The sequence below is a fragment of the Ambystoma mexicanum genome, chromosome 6q (assembly GCF_040938575.1).
Source record: "Ambystoma mexicanum isolate Mex_15411 chromosome 6q, UKY_AmexF1_1, whole genome shotgun sequence".
NCBI classification, from domain to species: domain Eukaryota; kingdom Metazoa; phylum Chordata; class Amphibia; order Caudata; family Ambystomatidae; genus Ambystoma; species Ambystoma mexicanum.
The window spans coordinates 496,255,181-496,270,991 of record NC_090937.1 but is presented as its reverse complement, the minus strand read 5'-3'; the positions used below and the strand labels follow the sequence as shown (position 1 = coordinate 496,270,991).

The 15,811-nt window shown below is 46.3% G+C and overlaps 1 protein-coding gene across 40 annotated transcripts in view; it reads right to left on the bottom strand.

Annotated features, from left to right (window-relative positions):
* ANK2 (ankyrin 2) overlaps positions 1-15,811 on the bottom strand; it is a 1,645,279-nt gene that overhangs the window by 677,592 nt on the left and 951,876 nt on the right. For all 40 annotated transcript variants that reach the window (XM_069630993.1, XM_069630997.1, XM_069630984.1 and 37 more), the window contains one exon: positions 13,421-13,519. In XM_069630993.1, coding sequence (XP_069487094.1) covers positions 13,421-13,519 — 99 coding nt within the window. The remainder of the gene's footprint in view (positions 1-13,420; positions 13,520-15,811) is intronic.

Genomic DNA, 15,811 nt, shown 5'->3' with positions numbered 1-15,811 from the left:
TAAGATGGCAACAGCTGGAACATGGAGTGATTACTTGGGCGTATGATGTCAGTAGCTGGCAAGTACTTATCTAACACGTCTGGCTTAACATGATTTCAGCGCATGGATGAGATATAAATCAAGTGGCTGAAGGCACACTTGGTTAAGATTTTTTTTTGCCACAATAACCATTTATAGCTGCACTTAAGCCGCTAACCCTCAGCAGACTACTTAGAAAAAACACTAGCAGGTTAAAGTTTGATATAGGGAGCTCAAAGGGATGCCAGAAGGATGTATTTAGACAGCGGGCGGCTGGTAGTGGCTTTGAAAGGCCATAGGGATTAGCATGGCCATGGACAGTCTATGGGTGGGTAAATATTCCCAAACAACACCACAAGCTTTGTGCCCCTCCTCACATATCATCTCCCTCCTACCTGTACCCCAATGCACTAGTTTCAGCATATAAGTAATAGCCCAAACTAAAAAGAGAAGCAATGATGGGCAAAATAATAATGGCTTGCTTTTACTATGGTGCTTTCTACTGCAGTTCTTGCCGTTTCATAGGCTAGCTCACAACAGTTGCTTTGCAAGCAGAGCTTTCTGGCGGGAATAATGAGCTCTCTGCAGCCTCGGGGGCAGCATTTGTGTCATGCTCAACTACAGCACGTTGCATTATGTTGAAAAGTGCTGATGCAGGAGTATTCATTTCCGGTTTGCATGTGAAGAAAGGAAAGAGCGCAATGGACCATTGTATACGTTGGTCCGATATTTCCGGGTGTGCACCCCAACTCTGGTGGACTGGTTTGGTCATCTCAGTATGCCAGTCTGTTCGCAACCTCCGCCATTCTTGTCCTCGTGTCTCCCCAATCCAATGTATTTCTACTTGATGTATCATGCAAATAAATGAATATAAAAATAAAGACCTTCCCTCAGTAGGAATTTGCAGATGATTTGAATGGGTCAGCCACAGTGCTGGCGAGCGAGGTAGGTGTTCACCTTAAAAACCCGGTTTCTTCCGCACCAACACCAAGGACAGGGCTAAAGCCCACTGAGTAGGGCCTACGTTCAGTACTTTAAACACGCCGGTGCTACCCGGCCCTCAGTACCTGCACTCTTATTTTTGAATATTTGAGTACCTGCACTTCTCAACGCCTGAAAGACAGTACCAGTACTCGACTATGTTGCCAGGTGAAAATGAAAGCTTTTCATTTCTCTTTATTGCAACTACTAAGCTTCTGAGGCCTTTGCTGGGAAAAGCAGTGCCCCCTCCCTCCTCATCTCTCCACCACCCACAGTGCCCATAATGTCGCCTTCAGGGCCGACCCCGCAGAACAAAAGAAGAGACAAACACGCACATCTACTGTGCCCTCCACACACTAGGTATGGAACACTGTTTTGCTAAGTGGGTTTCACTTGTTACCATTGGTGTCCTTTGATGGAGCAGGTATTGATTTGGAAAGCCTGGGAAATTACTTATTTTTTGTAATGTATTTTATTGGTATTTTAAAATGCTTTGTTGTTATTAGCAGTGCCTATTCTAATATGTGAATGTTTAGGTAATTGGAGTTGTAATGGAACGTTTTCGACTGAAACCTCGCACACAGCTCCAGTTACCTACCGAATTTGTTATTAGGCAATGAAAGCGAGCAATAATAAAACTCCCCTTCTAAAGCTTAGTTTACAGCTAGGATATCTGCTAGTTTGATATGCAAAAAAGAAAGTCACATTTAATATAGATTTTCAAAGTTTCTTAACACAATGCATAACAACAAACTGGAGGTTTGAGTGAAAGCATCTCGAATAACTGCTTTACCAAAGTGTGTGATCCTTTGCACATAATTTAATCTCACTGGGCATTGCCTACAAACAACAGGGTGTGCCTAAAAAGGGACCTGCACCCAAGGTGGTGCCCTGAAACGGCTGCACCAAAAGCACTGCTTCGGAATGTCTTCGTAGCTTGGTGAATACTAGCACATCGTTTTTCCCCAATTAAAGCACTGCCTACATTACTGCTCCACACACAAGAGTCCCCGCTTATAGCTATAACCTCAGTCTCGTCAGAGGTCAGCTTCTCATCTAGGACACCAGCACTTCAGGGCTAGGCTACCAGCTCTGGCGATTGGGCCGGCTTTCGCTGGATCCGAGATCCGGCACCAGATGTGTAGCCAGATCTCAGGATCCAGCCAGAGTCAGCACTGGGGGGAAAAAAGAAAAAAACGCCCACGAGCGACCTGTAACTTCCTTGGGTGACCCAGTGCAAGGGGTCACCAGAGGAAGTTACAGTCCCCAGCCACGACCCAGTCCTCAGCCACGACCCAGTTTATTTATTCATGTAATGTTTGTCAGATACATGGACCAGGATTATTTATTTATGTATTTATGCAATGTTTGTCAGATACCTGTTTTTTTCCTGTTGGCATCATGACATGCATTTAGCAATGTCACTGTTGGATTTATTTTTAATTTTTTTTTTTTATTGTGATTTAAACCAAAATGTTTTTTTTTCACAGGTACCAGAAAAAATACATTTTACAAAATGTCTTATCTTCACAACTTCAGTTCAGATAAATAGACAAACATATTAGTCTTAAATAAAACCTGTCTGTTGTAAAACTCTGACCATATTTATGGTCAGGGCCGTTTCGTGGCCCGAAGTCATTCTCACCCAAAAATCATCAGATGTCAGCCAGTCACTTGAGCAAACAAAGTGTTCCAGATATTTCTTTCGCACTGCCCGCGTGCCTTCACAGAATCTTAACAGATGCTCCAATGACTGATTTTTGGGATTTTGACATTGTGGGCATAAATGTCTGCTTCTTTCACCCCAACCCCAACGAACTAGAACCTCTCCTGTGTGGATCAAACCCAGGCGAAGTCTGAGAAAGTTTTGCCTCCATATTGCGTCCGGGAGCTTGATCAAATAGTTTGCTACGGAATTAAGTTTCTTATCAGTCGGGGAAAGCGAGGGTGCCACAATAGAGGATCGTGTGTGGTCAATTGTCTTTATCCAATCGAATAATAACAGTTCCTTCTTGATCTTCATGGGGTTTGTAACTAAAGTATCTATGTCACTTTTACATCTGGTAAGAATTACTTGAGATACTTTTTTTTAAGGCCTGTAGAGTTCCCGCAGAATCTCGGCTCAAATGTGCTTGGAGATCTTCATATAATGTATTTCGTCTTGGATTTGTTATCAGATTATAGAGTGATAAGAGCTTCCAATCGGCATGAACCCCAAGTGAGGAGAGGCCCAGCTCAAATCGCAGGCTAGCCATTGGTAGACTATTTGGAAGATGTAGTGCTTTTTTCCAAATCTTGCCTTCTAATATCTGCCAATCCATATTCCAAGCCAAAGGTTTTGCCTCTAAGCCGTATGTTGGATTTGGGTATTAGGGAGAAGAAAAGCAGGGGGAATAAGAGAAAGCTGCTGAGCATAGGTAAAGATAGCTAGAGAAAGAGTGTGAAAGAGTTAGGGAGAGAGCAAAACAGAGAGAGAAGGCGGGAGGGAAAGTGAGGGTATGTTTATGTGTTCGTGTGAGGGAGAGAGGGGGAAGTTACAGGGAGAGTGTGGGAGGGAGAGAGTTACGGAGACATGAAAAGGGAGAAGATGGAATCGGGGAGAAATAGGACATTGAGGAAAAGGAATCAGCACCAGGGGTGGACTTGCCCATAGGGAACTCTGGAGATTTCCAGGTGGGGCTCTGCACCCTGGGCCTCTTTTGTGTGATATTTTCAAATGTTCCCATAGGAAAAGGATTGGGCTTGCTGAAAATGTGTAACATAGGGCCTCATGTTGATTCCCAGTCCACCCCGATCAGCGCTGCTGCAGATGGGGGTAAATGGGAGAGGCTGAGACAACCAGAAATGCAGAAGCCAGGAGTGGACTGGAGAAGGGAAGACCATCGATGAATGTGAAAGCAGGAAATGCTGTGGAGAGGAAAGTCCTTACTCAAGAGACACTGAAAAAGAGCCAACGAATACCGCAACTCGTTATAAATCGCTAAATTACACTCCTATGTTCTCTAGAAAGGCAAACACACTTTTTAACCATTCTGCCAAAAAACGCGCCCATTTCCAGAGAGTACTGTAACATGAAACCAACCTAGAGAGGGGTTACCTACTCTAACTAGTCAAAGCAGCCCAGAATTTCGTGAAAAAGCAAAGGCATGGTGAATAAAGAGTAAGATAACTTTTCTTAAATTATTCGAATGCACAGTGGGTATTGTGAGGCTCCAGCTTTCCATTGCTTTGGGCGTGAATAGGTCAGTTACGAGATAGGCTACTGACATAACACAGATTTCATGTTGTCCCTTGTATTTGGCAAAGTGGACCTGTACAATGTTTTTTACATCAATCACTTAATTTAAAAATGTGTGTGGGGCTTTAGAAGATCTCAAAAAGCTCAGCTAGGTATTTTGGGGCCAATCATTTTTATCACGTACTAATGCGAAATGTGCTTTATAAATGCCTGGTTTTACATCCCATCCTGTAAATAAATTGTGGAAGTACTGAGAGACCCCTATAAACTATATAGGAAGTTTATCTTACTGGCACAGGTCCTGCACTGCCCCTGTCAAGTCTTCTCTGCACACGATAGCTGCCAAATTGTCTTGTGTTATGCATGATACCTTTAGCCGGTCCTGTTTTTTCCATTGCATTGCTGGAACCTGGAGTTTTGCTTTTTTATGGGCCTACCAGTCACAGAATGCAATGGGAAAAACCAGTACCGGCTCGAAATGGCACAAGGCAGCTTGGCAGCCATGTCTTTATGGTCTTGCACATCCAGCTGAGAGAGCAGGCTGCTTCCATCCAAATGGCCATTGTCAAAGTCAGTTAATTGTCATTAGCACCCTGGCAGGGGGAGCCAGCCAATCAGGTGGCTAGGAACGTGGGCTTGAACCGCCGGTGAAAGCCTGCATTCCATCCCACCTGACGGCCGGCTCCCGCTACTGCCATCTTCCCCCCACCCTCCGTCCCCTTTATCTGTTTAATCCGCTCCCTTTGTCCCCTCTATTTTTTTTTAATCCCCTCCTACTTAAATTCCACTCTTCTCCTGACAACCCGTTATGGAAAGGGAAGAAGGGATCCCTACGGAGCCCCTCTTCCCTTTCCATGGCGGCCATCTTTAGAAAGAATTTTCAGTCATTGAACGGGACGCGCGAGCCGTCCCGTTCAGTGACTGAAAATACCTTTTTTTGCACTCCAGGTTACCGCTTTGGTAGCCCGGGATGCTAATTGCCTTAAGCCCCCGGTCCAAGTGCTGGAATGTGTGATAAAAGCTCGGAGCCCTGGTTAATGATCCTCGCTTCGCTCGGGTCCTTAACTTAGGCTGCCGGCCATCACCCCCCCATTACATCCCTTAGAACGGGCACTTAACACCACATTCCAATATGGAATATTTCTTCCCTCGGTTTAATGAGTATGCTCAAGTCTTTGTGCAGGGCAGACCTGGCAGCTGCCAGTGTCTGTGAGGCTTAGTCCCCTCTGTCAAGCATCTGTGCATATGCGCACGCAAGGCTGATTAGGCTGTATCTAGAGGGTGCTGAGTCTTTATGGGTACTGGTGTGCCCCTGATCTTTTAGTTCACAATAATGGAGTGACTTTGCACGTGTTTCCTACTTTAAGTGCACCCCTAGGTACGCCTGTCTTTGTCAGATGCAGTACTTCAAAGCGCTATTCCGGAGCCATTTAACCATTATTAAAGAGGGTGTTCGCTGCCTAGGCACTTTAATAGCACCACTTCTTGAGTGCCACACAAAGGTCTCCTTGTAGGAAGATCTGTTTCTTTACATAAGTGTCACTTGCGTGTTTAAAGGTGCTCCGCATAAGAGTGGCATGGATTCTGTTGAAGTGCTATAAGCACTCACCCTGGTGTGCTATACTGGATAGTCCAGGTTCAAAGTGGAGATGGGATTTGTTCAAAGTGTCCCTCCTAGCATAGTTTTGCTAAGAAAAAGCCTTCCTGGTGCTACACAAATGAAAGGGGTTATGCTGCAGAATGTGTAATGTTCATGGGGTCCTACGAGCCCCTGTTATGTATGATGTATAGATTGCATGTCCGGGGGTTTCAATTCATTTACTCCCTCCTCCTCACTAATGAAATTTAGAATAGGAAACCTGTGCACCTTTGCGTTATGATTTAATCATGCACACTCACATGGTGAAGGCCCTAACCCATGTTAACGCTGGTCATTCTCTAATGACATCTTGTACCGGCTTGATGCCAATTTCTTCCCATTTATTCCATCCTTAGAACTCAGGGCACTGATTATCCCATCCCTGGTATTCAGGTACTGATGATGCTATCCCTGGCGCTCAGGTACTGATTATCTAATTCCTGGAACTCAGGTGCTGATTATGCAGTCCCTGGAACTCAGGTACTGATCATTCCATACTTGGAGATCAGGCACTGATTATTCCATGCCTGCAGTTTAGGTATGGATTATCCCATCCCTGGAACTCAGGTTCTGATTATCTGATGCCTGGAACTAAGGTACTGATTATCCCATCCCTGGAGCTCAGGTGCGGATGATCTAATCTCTGGAGCTCAGGCGCTTATGATCCCATCCCTGGAGCTCAGGTGCTAATGATCCCATCCCTGGAACTCTGGTACTGATTGTCCCATGCCTGGACCCCAGGTACTGATTATCCCTTGCCTGGTACTCAGGTGCCGATGATCCCATCCCTGGAACTGAGGTGCTGATTATTCCATCCCTGGAGCTCCAACTCTGATTATCTCACCCCTGCTGCTCAGGTACTGATGATCCCACCCTCGAGCTCAGGTGCTGATTCTGCCATTCCTGGAACTCAGGTGCTGATTATTCCATCCCTGGTACGCAGGTACTGATTATCCCATCCTTGGAGCTCAGGTAGTGATTATCCCATGCCTGGTACTCAGGTGCTGATGGTCCCATCCCTGGAACTGAGGTGCTGATTATTTCATCTCTGGAGCTCCAACACTGATTATCTCACCCCTGCTGCTCAGGTACTGATAATCCCACCCTCAAGCTCATGTGCTGATTATGCCATGACTGGTGCTCAGGTGCTGATTATCCCATCCCTGAAACTCCAGTAGTGATTATCCCATCCCTGGAGCTCAGGTACTGATTATTCCAGCCCTGGAACTCAGGTACTGATTATCCCATCCCTGGAGCTCAGGTGGTGATTATCCCATCCTTGCAGCTCAGATGCTGATTATCCCATGCCTGGGGCTGAGGTACTGATTACCTACTGGAGAACGAACACATCCACATTAGCTGCGAGCCCTTAATAAACAGCTAATGTACAGTGGATGTGTTCGTTCTCCAGTAAGGAAAAAAAGGCTTGTACGTATAATGGGACTTTTAACCCACCAATTGCCCATTTGGGGCTTCGAGGTGAGCGAGGGATACCTGACGAACATGAACACATGGCAAACACATGGGTTCCGAGGATTGGAAGAACACAGATGTGGAACTATATTACTCGGTCACTACCTATTGTAATGTAATGACTGCCTGCTCTCCAATGCTGTTGTTTGAACTCTGCATGCACTAACAATTGCACTTGGTTGCGACCTGACACTTTTCTCTGGTATTGTGTAACTTTATGCCCTAGACTGATGTAAAATGGACACTGCTGACCATTACTATTACCATAAAACAATACAAGCCCTTACCCCTTCATTGCTCCCGGGCTTCATGTAATTTGGTTTCTGCCTGTCACTCTACCTACCTAACTGTTGTGCTCGGTTGCTGGACTACTCTCATTTGCTCACTACCTGACCTCAACTACTGTAATTTGGCTGCTGCCTTGCCTTAAATGTGTAATTTGGTTGCTGCCTGTCCTCTCTATTGTACTTGGTCACCGCCTGCCCCCAATAAACACTTCCTCAACATTTTAAAAGTCTTCACTTTGGGTTACCTGGTGACCTGGTAACGAGGTAACCTTCCCATCCTCAGGTTGGCCAGTCCTGTCCTGCAGTAGCCCTCCACGCGGGTTTGCTCTCCTCTCCTGCTGCGAGGTGACCAGCATCACAAGCATGAATGCTGAAGTTCCTTGCTGATTGCTCTGCTTTCTCCCCTGCTCCGGGTATCGCCCTTGAACTCACAGTAGCCTCTTGTTTACCGTGTACAGCACAAGGTTATGTGTAGCTTCAGAGAAGGGTTTGCAATACCTTTGGTCCCCAAACAAGAGACAATTAAGGGCGCCATCTTGTTCAGCCCTTGAAAGGCTGCTTCAAGGTGGCTGCAATCAGACCTTTCATAAATAAACTCACTGATGACTTTGAGAAACCCAAAAATCGGTCTTTCTCGCTCATCCACAACTAGTTATTGATCATGTGGTCTCCAGTCATATCACCGCCAAGCTGGGGAGTGAATTCCTGAATCTGGTTTCCATGGCAAACACTCCATCGATATAAGCACAAAATGTTGTGTCTCACGACAAACTGTGGCTAGAATGAAAGCATATTTGTTAACTAAGTCTGCTGCTAGTGCCAGAACCGGAATCAATGATGGCAAAAGCCAGGGAAGAATACCCAAAAATAATCTTTATACATTTGTTTGAATCAATTGGAAATTCTAAAACCTGGCAAGTTCAATTTATGTAATTACCACATATCGATAGCAACTATAAAACCAAAATCACATATTAACACAAACCTATACAAAAAATACCAAAATTCGATTTACACATTCAATGTGCAAACATAGCAAAAGACCCCTCGCGGCAGTAGATCAATTACAGTGCATGAAATATATATACACTAAATAGGCCTAATAGCATTGCCCTAATGAGTCTATGCACAAAGACTCTTAAAGTGGATACACTGTACACAAGAAAAATACTAAATTACATACTCTACACAATAAACGTGCCAAACAACATATACAGTGGCGATATAGAGTGTTGCTAAATACAGGAAGGCCTGGTAGTTGGTGAGGGCTAATCCCACAGTGCATACTTCTCTAGGTCTCCCTAAAGTATTGCACTTGGTGAGCCTAGAGACCTAACCTACAGTTGCCGGGCGATGCCCAATGAGGCTGAGACATGTTTGCTTGTGGTTCCGTGCACAAGGGATGTGATGCACCATTCGGGCTCGAGAGCCCTTTCGGGGTAAGACGAAGCCTTGGTTTGCATATGGTCTTTACTCTTCTCTACTGGTGTATCAGCCTGAAAGGCAATAGCCTGAAAGGTTGGCCAGAGCCATTCCAGAGATTATGTTTAATTCAAATGTTTCCAGCCATCAACCTTTAGTTTTGCAAATGTCACTCCAAGTGGGGCGGGTGTGCCCAGGTGTGGGTGCTGCTACTGCTGGGCCTAGAGAGCAAGGCTACACCCCATTGGCAATTTCCAATGTTTTTGAAAAATGTCACAGGTTCCTTGTGGTCTGTTGCAGCAGGGAGGTGACCTAACAGTTTGGCTGGAGTGTCCCTTATGTGCTTGGACCACGCTTAATGTGTACGTCTGTAATGGATTGGCAGGCTGTAGTAAAACAATATTCTGGAGGGTTGCCATGAACAATGCCAGAGGTTAAGATTGATTCAAAACCTTCCAGCCATTAACCCCCAGGTTTGTAAAAGTCTTTGTAGGAGAACATGTCTTGGCAGTCTGTTCCACCAATGGCTGATACCAACCAGAGGAAGCCTGCAGCCAATAGGCCAAAGCCAATGTACATGTCCAAAGAGGCTGGATAGTTCAACCCCTGTATTGCCAGGAATCGTCATACCCAGTCCCCCTTGGCACCTTCTTCCCACATCGCGCAGGGACATTAACAGACCTTAATAAACCACTGTTTGAATTTATATTCCATACCAATGACACCCAAGTAAATTAAGTGACTGGGTTCACTGGTTCGGGCAGCCTGTGCATCAGCATAAAGTGATCTACTTAATCAGCACTCTACGGGAGGATAGCTCAGGGGCAACACGCTCCCCTTGGAAGCAAGATACTGTGGAGCAACAGAGGTTCGATCCCCGGGTCTGCGCTTAGAAACTTCTGGGTATTAATCACGTTATAAATAACTTGTCATATCATATCATATCACCACCCCCTTCAGCACATTAAGCAGAGTAGCTAGCCTGGACTACTGGGGCTGCAGCTGCACATACTATGGCCCACCATAGAAAACATGTTTCTTCACACTGAGGTCATGAAGGGCTAGGAAAGCCTGTTCCTCAACATTACATGCAGGGCCATCCTTGAGGTCTCCCCACCTCCTGGTGCATAAGAGTCTGGCTACTCTCGTCCCTTAAGGCTGTGTCTTCTGAAACCAGGTCCCTCCTTCACGTGCCCCCTCTGGATGATAAAGTGCGCTCTTGGCCACATCCCTGTAGGGCGGCAGGCCGACATATCTGGCAACTTCCTAACCGGCACCCTCACTCTCTCCGGGTGATTATACCTTGCGTTACCTGCTGTTTCGACCCTCACCCCCTCCGACACTCGAGGCACACGACATGAACTGGATTTGAAGCACTGGTTCTTGCAACTGTAATGCAAATGTATAGCCATGGTTTTATTCTGTGGGTTCTGTATAAAAACAGTACACCCAACGTTCCAAACAACCATCACCAGCTCAAGTGTGTCAGTGACAGCGGTAAGCCAGGGGAACGGGCCGACCGCCCCAAGGCCACTGTCAACCTGCAAGGTGTCTGACTTTGGCTGATAATCAAGCAATCTGGAATGGAGAGGTCATATCATTTCTTTTCTCCTTTTTATTATGAGCAGGCGGTCTACTGCAAGGGGAACAAAATGTATCCAAAAGCAACAAGTGTTGGCAATTCATAAACGGTCAGAGGTGGGCAGGGCCCCAGAAAGTGGGCCTCTCCTTATCAACCCCTAATTCGCACCAGGGGAAAGGCATTCAGCCAATCAGATGTTTGGACAAGTGGGAGGAAACTACCGGTGCCCATCTGCATTTTTCCAGCCACCCATGCCTCTTCCCCGGGTGCCGTCCTTTATTTTGAGCCCCAGTCCCTCCTGCTCTTCCTGTTTTCCCCCACTTTCCCTGACCCCCACCCCACACTTACCTGCTGGCCGGGGCTATGTTCCCCATCAGACCTTCTCCCTTGCCATCCATGCTGGCCTGCCATGGATTTGGCTACTTATCATGGCGTGGCGCCATGTTTCTTTATTTTTCTGATGGGAGATTGGGCATCCACAAGAAGTGCGCAGCCCATCTTCCATAAGAAAACACCTAAAACTATTCACACCCTGAGTGAGCACTGGGGTGTGAATAGCTATCACTCCCTTGTCTGGGGGTGCAGAGGGCCGGTAATGGCCGTGAGCCCTTGTCAAGGTGCTCGCTTTGCTCGGGTCTACCTAGGCTTGGGCTGGCAGGATGTTACCGGCCTTGCATGCCACCAAACGCGGGGCTGAAAGCTATATTAACACCTACTGAAAACCATACACCTACATTTCACCGAATGAGAAATCAGTGAATTTATTTCACCGAAAAAGGTAGTGCATAATAGGTGGCGTGTGGGGTAAGGGTATAAGTTAGGGTGGGGGGGTCAGTAGGGGCTGCAGGGAGTCTACCCCCACACTATACATATATAAGAAAAGTTGAAAAAGTAAAAAGTTAATATCGTTTTTCTGTGAAATAGATGCAGTCCAATCTCCATATTTTCAAAGAAATCACATACATCCACGGAAAACTGCTGGAATACTGACTTGCCACACAATGGGCCTCATAAGCATGGCGATCCGGGAACTACGGTACCAGTAAGCATGCCGGTACCGTAGTTCCCGGACCGTCATACTATGAGCTGGCCTGGCAGGCAGCGCGGCACCCGCGAGCGCAGCATGTCGGATGCACCGGCACTGTCGTTGACGGTGGTGCATCCAACGTCTCCATTCCCATTCAAATGGGAATGGGGACTGACAGGCACCGGCACACAGCAATGCAGGAATTACCGGGTCAGGCAATGTCGGAATTACCCCGTAATTCCTCATTGACGGGTGCCGGAAAAAATGCAACTCCGGCAGCAGCTGTGCCTGTTTTATAGGCACGGGTACCGCCAGGGTTCTACTGAGGCCCAATGTCTTTCTATGACAGCTGCAAAAAGAGATCATGGCTTCCCATGATCTACTGAAAGAACCATGTTAAGGAATATATACAGTATTTAATTACAGCTCATCTTACAATGACTTTGATGCAAAAATAATATCTGCACTGCCTGACTTTCATGCTGGGGCAATGCGCATTAGACAAATACAGTGGCAATTCCTGGCACAATAGTGATCACTTCCATGTATTCTACCATCATAATAATTATGCTATTATGAGATGTACAAAGGGTAAATTGAATGTAATGGATAGTGAAAAAAACAGTTCACAGAAAATGCTCTAATTAAACAATATATCACAAAAGTGTATTAAACAATTATATTCAAAACATTGAAGCATCAATACATATTAGTACAAAATGACATGTATAAAACCATTATAAAAAATAGTCAGTGACTGTGAATATCCTATGATAGTGCTCTGAAGAATGAGAGTAGATGGTTAGCAAAGAGGGAAAAGAAAAGGAAAGGAAAAGACCTCTTCGTTTTCATTCAAATTGAATGAATTCAGATTCATTCAAATTGTAAACAATTATCAATCAAATTTCTATATCGTCATGTTATCAATAAATGCAGGGCATAGCTCTCAGACATTAAAAATTGTTTAATTAGAGCATTTTCTTTTAACTGTTTTTTTCAGTACACGGCCCCAGTCAGGTATATGATGGACTAAAGAGGAAAAGATAGGAAGACTGTGTGGTTTTTTGGGTTGTTTATTGTCCATTGCAGATCGAGGGCTGAACCTAGCGGTCTATAAATCAGCCCGATTCAGTCTCTTCATTGTTAGATCTGTTTTTTTCAGTATCCATCTACTTTCAATTTACCCTTTATACTTGTCCTGCCCGGAAGAAGGTAGGTGTCACGCTACTGAGTTAGGGCCTCATTACGACCCAGGCGGACTTCGCGGTGCTAAATGCACCGCGAAGCATGGCGGAAAGCCGCCGATAGCGCCATGGGGGTTGGCGGATTTACCGCCCCATTCCGACCTCGGCGGAGCGGTAAATCCCCAATCCCCATTCTGCCCTTCCCCATTCCCATTTTTGCCCCATAGGGTATAATGGGAGTGGGGAAGGAGTTAATTACGCCACCGTAAAATACGGTGGCGTAATTAACAACGAGGTCCCGTAGCGCCATGGTTTTCTCCGGCTGGTAAAACCAGGCGGAGAAAACCTCCATGGCGCTACGGGAACTCGTAGTATGGCGGAGAGGTACGCCATGCACTACGCTGGCGTAATACCCTCTCCGCCAGGGTCCTAATGAGGCCCTTAGTGTTTATCGGGCTTCCCACCAATTATAGAATTATGAGATGCACCTCAGACTGTTATTTAGCTTCACCCTCTTGAAAACCATTGGCAAGATGCCATCAGGATGGGCAGACCCACAGTGAGGTTACCTTAGTTGACGAATCCACTGCTGAGCCTCTTTCCATGAGCTCCTGTACAAGGCCCACATGGCCCTCCTTGGCCGCCAGGTGCAGAGCATTGAGTCCATTCTGGAAAGAGAAGAACACTGCCGTCGGCAAGCGGTAGATCACATCAAATCAGACACTGCTTAAGTGAAAATCATACTGATGTATAGTGTGCACGCTGCTCGCGCTCTTTACACCCTTCCAGGACATGCTGTGAGTTGGACGGTATATACCAGTATACTGGCCAGGCAGCTTTGCCAGAAGACGCATTATCAATTCATGTGCCGTGGCGATCACATGGGGCTAGCGCACAGTGCTTCCACCTGACAGAGCTTAAGTACACCCTCCCTTACTTGGCAATCCAATAAATAAGTAGACTATTAAACAATGGCCGGGGCTTGGACATGTCTGTATATATCAATAATTGGTGACGAGATCAAGATGCCACTTTGCAGTACATTTTTCAGCACTGTTGACAGGATTGCAGGATGCTCTTTTGCAGTCACCCTTACAGGTCAGCATCCAGTAAATCATTGATAGGGGTTATACTTTCTAGTTCTTGCATTCTAATTGTTCCCTGAGCATCTTGTGTCAAGACCAACCAGAGTTTTGTATTTAGGAAGCTTCTCTGATAGGTAGGAAGTGAACTATGGAGAGTGTGCTGCATGCATATTTCAAATAGCACTCTAGCACTGGCTTGCATGGTGCCCAGACTTCAGAAAACTACAAAAATCACAAAAAGCATGCTAACTGCACGCACACAGATTAGCACTCAGCACAAAAGGTACAAACACTAGCCCATTGTCGCTGGAAAGTGGCCATGGGTCACCCAGATCTCCCACTTACAGAAAAAGTGTTCATTGCCTCCAGTTGCCCCGGAACACAGTGCAGATCCTTCAGTGCACCAGCGGGCACCCTTTTTACTGCAGCGCCCTGGATTCTGCCTTTGGTTATGGCATTGCAGCACGCAACCTTGCCTGAAATTGCTCAGAATCCAATGCACCTTTGAGAACTTCCCCTTGGAAGCACTGGAGCAGTCTCACAAGGCTTCCCAGCCCAACTAACCCCAAACACTGACACCTTCCTATCAACCTCAACCACACCATGAAGGGGCTGGTGGACATACACGCCTCCTTGAAACAATGTTGCACCAGGGTTAAACCCTCTATCGCTGGTATCACCAAGAACGGCCTGCAGTGCCTTAAGTGGCATGGCAAAACAAGCCGGAGCTCATCAAGGGGTAGTGGCCTAACGGCAGGGGAGTCCCCTGCTGGCTCAATAACCCATGCCCCCTTGACAAACCCCAGCTTAGTGAGCACAGGCACCACTGCCAGGCAGCCCTTTGTAGAGATCAGCACCCTCTCTCCAATAGGGGGGGGGGGTGCTGATGTCTTCATCTATTACCTAAAAGGATACCTGTTGGGGTACAGCAACCATATGTTTTCAGCTTTAAAGGTGACGGTGTCCCTTGCCAGGCATTTGCCGAGGGGCAGCAGCACCATTAAGGCTAAAAAGGTGAGGCTGCTGGGAGCTGAGGCCTTTTTCCATAAAGCCCGAAGCTCCTGCAAATGAGCGGGAGCTTCAGGTTTAACAAAAAAAAGGCCTCTGCTTCCAGCAGCCTCACCTTTTCTTCTATAAAGGTGGCACTGGAAAACGGGCATCTCTTGATTAAAGGGATGCCTCACAGGACCAGCGTCACCATTATAGAGAAAAGGCCTTTTTCCTGAAGCTCTCACACATGAGCAAGAGCTTCGAGCTTTAGAAAAAAAGCTTGTCCTCTAGCGACCAGGGCAGCGAGGAGACATTAGGGGGCCCCGGTAGGGCTCCACCGCAGACCCATATACCTGCTGGGTCTCTCCCCGCACTAGCCACAGCCCACTTAAAGCTCAGACTACTGACACTAAACACACTATACAAACACAACAAAAATTCAGGCACAAAACACATAAGCACAAGGACCTCCCCACCTTAAAGGCATTACACAATACTTGCCAGGCACACATTACATAAGGTAAAGCTGTGTGTTGCTGCATGAGTATCACGACAGCTGGACACAGGAGTAAAGCCCTCTTTACGGCAATCAAACACTGCTCATAATGAAAATCAATGATGGGAGATCAACCTCAGAAAATGTGTGGGGCTAACCCACACACATTTTCGTCTGCTCACCGCACAACAAACACAAAGTCATGTTTACTCCTGCAGGGAACCCCCTTTCAGAGGGAAGAAGAATGTGATTTGATGGAGAAAGTCTGTTCTCGCCACAAACTTCAAGGGAGACCTACGCTTTGATCAGGAGTCAGAGAGCTCAATTAAACAGAGAGACACTTTGATCCACAACAGACAGGAAGATGGGTGGGACTTAGTAGTACATGT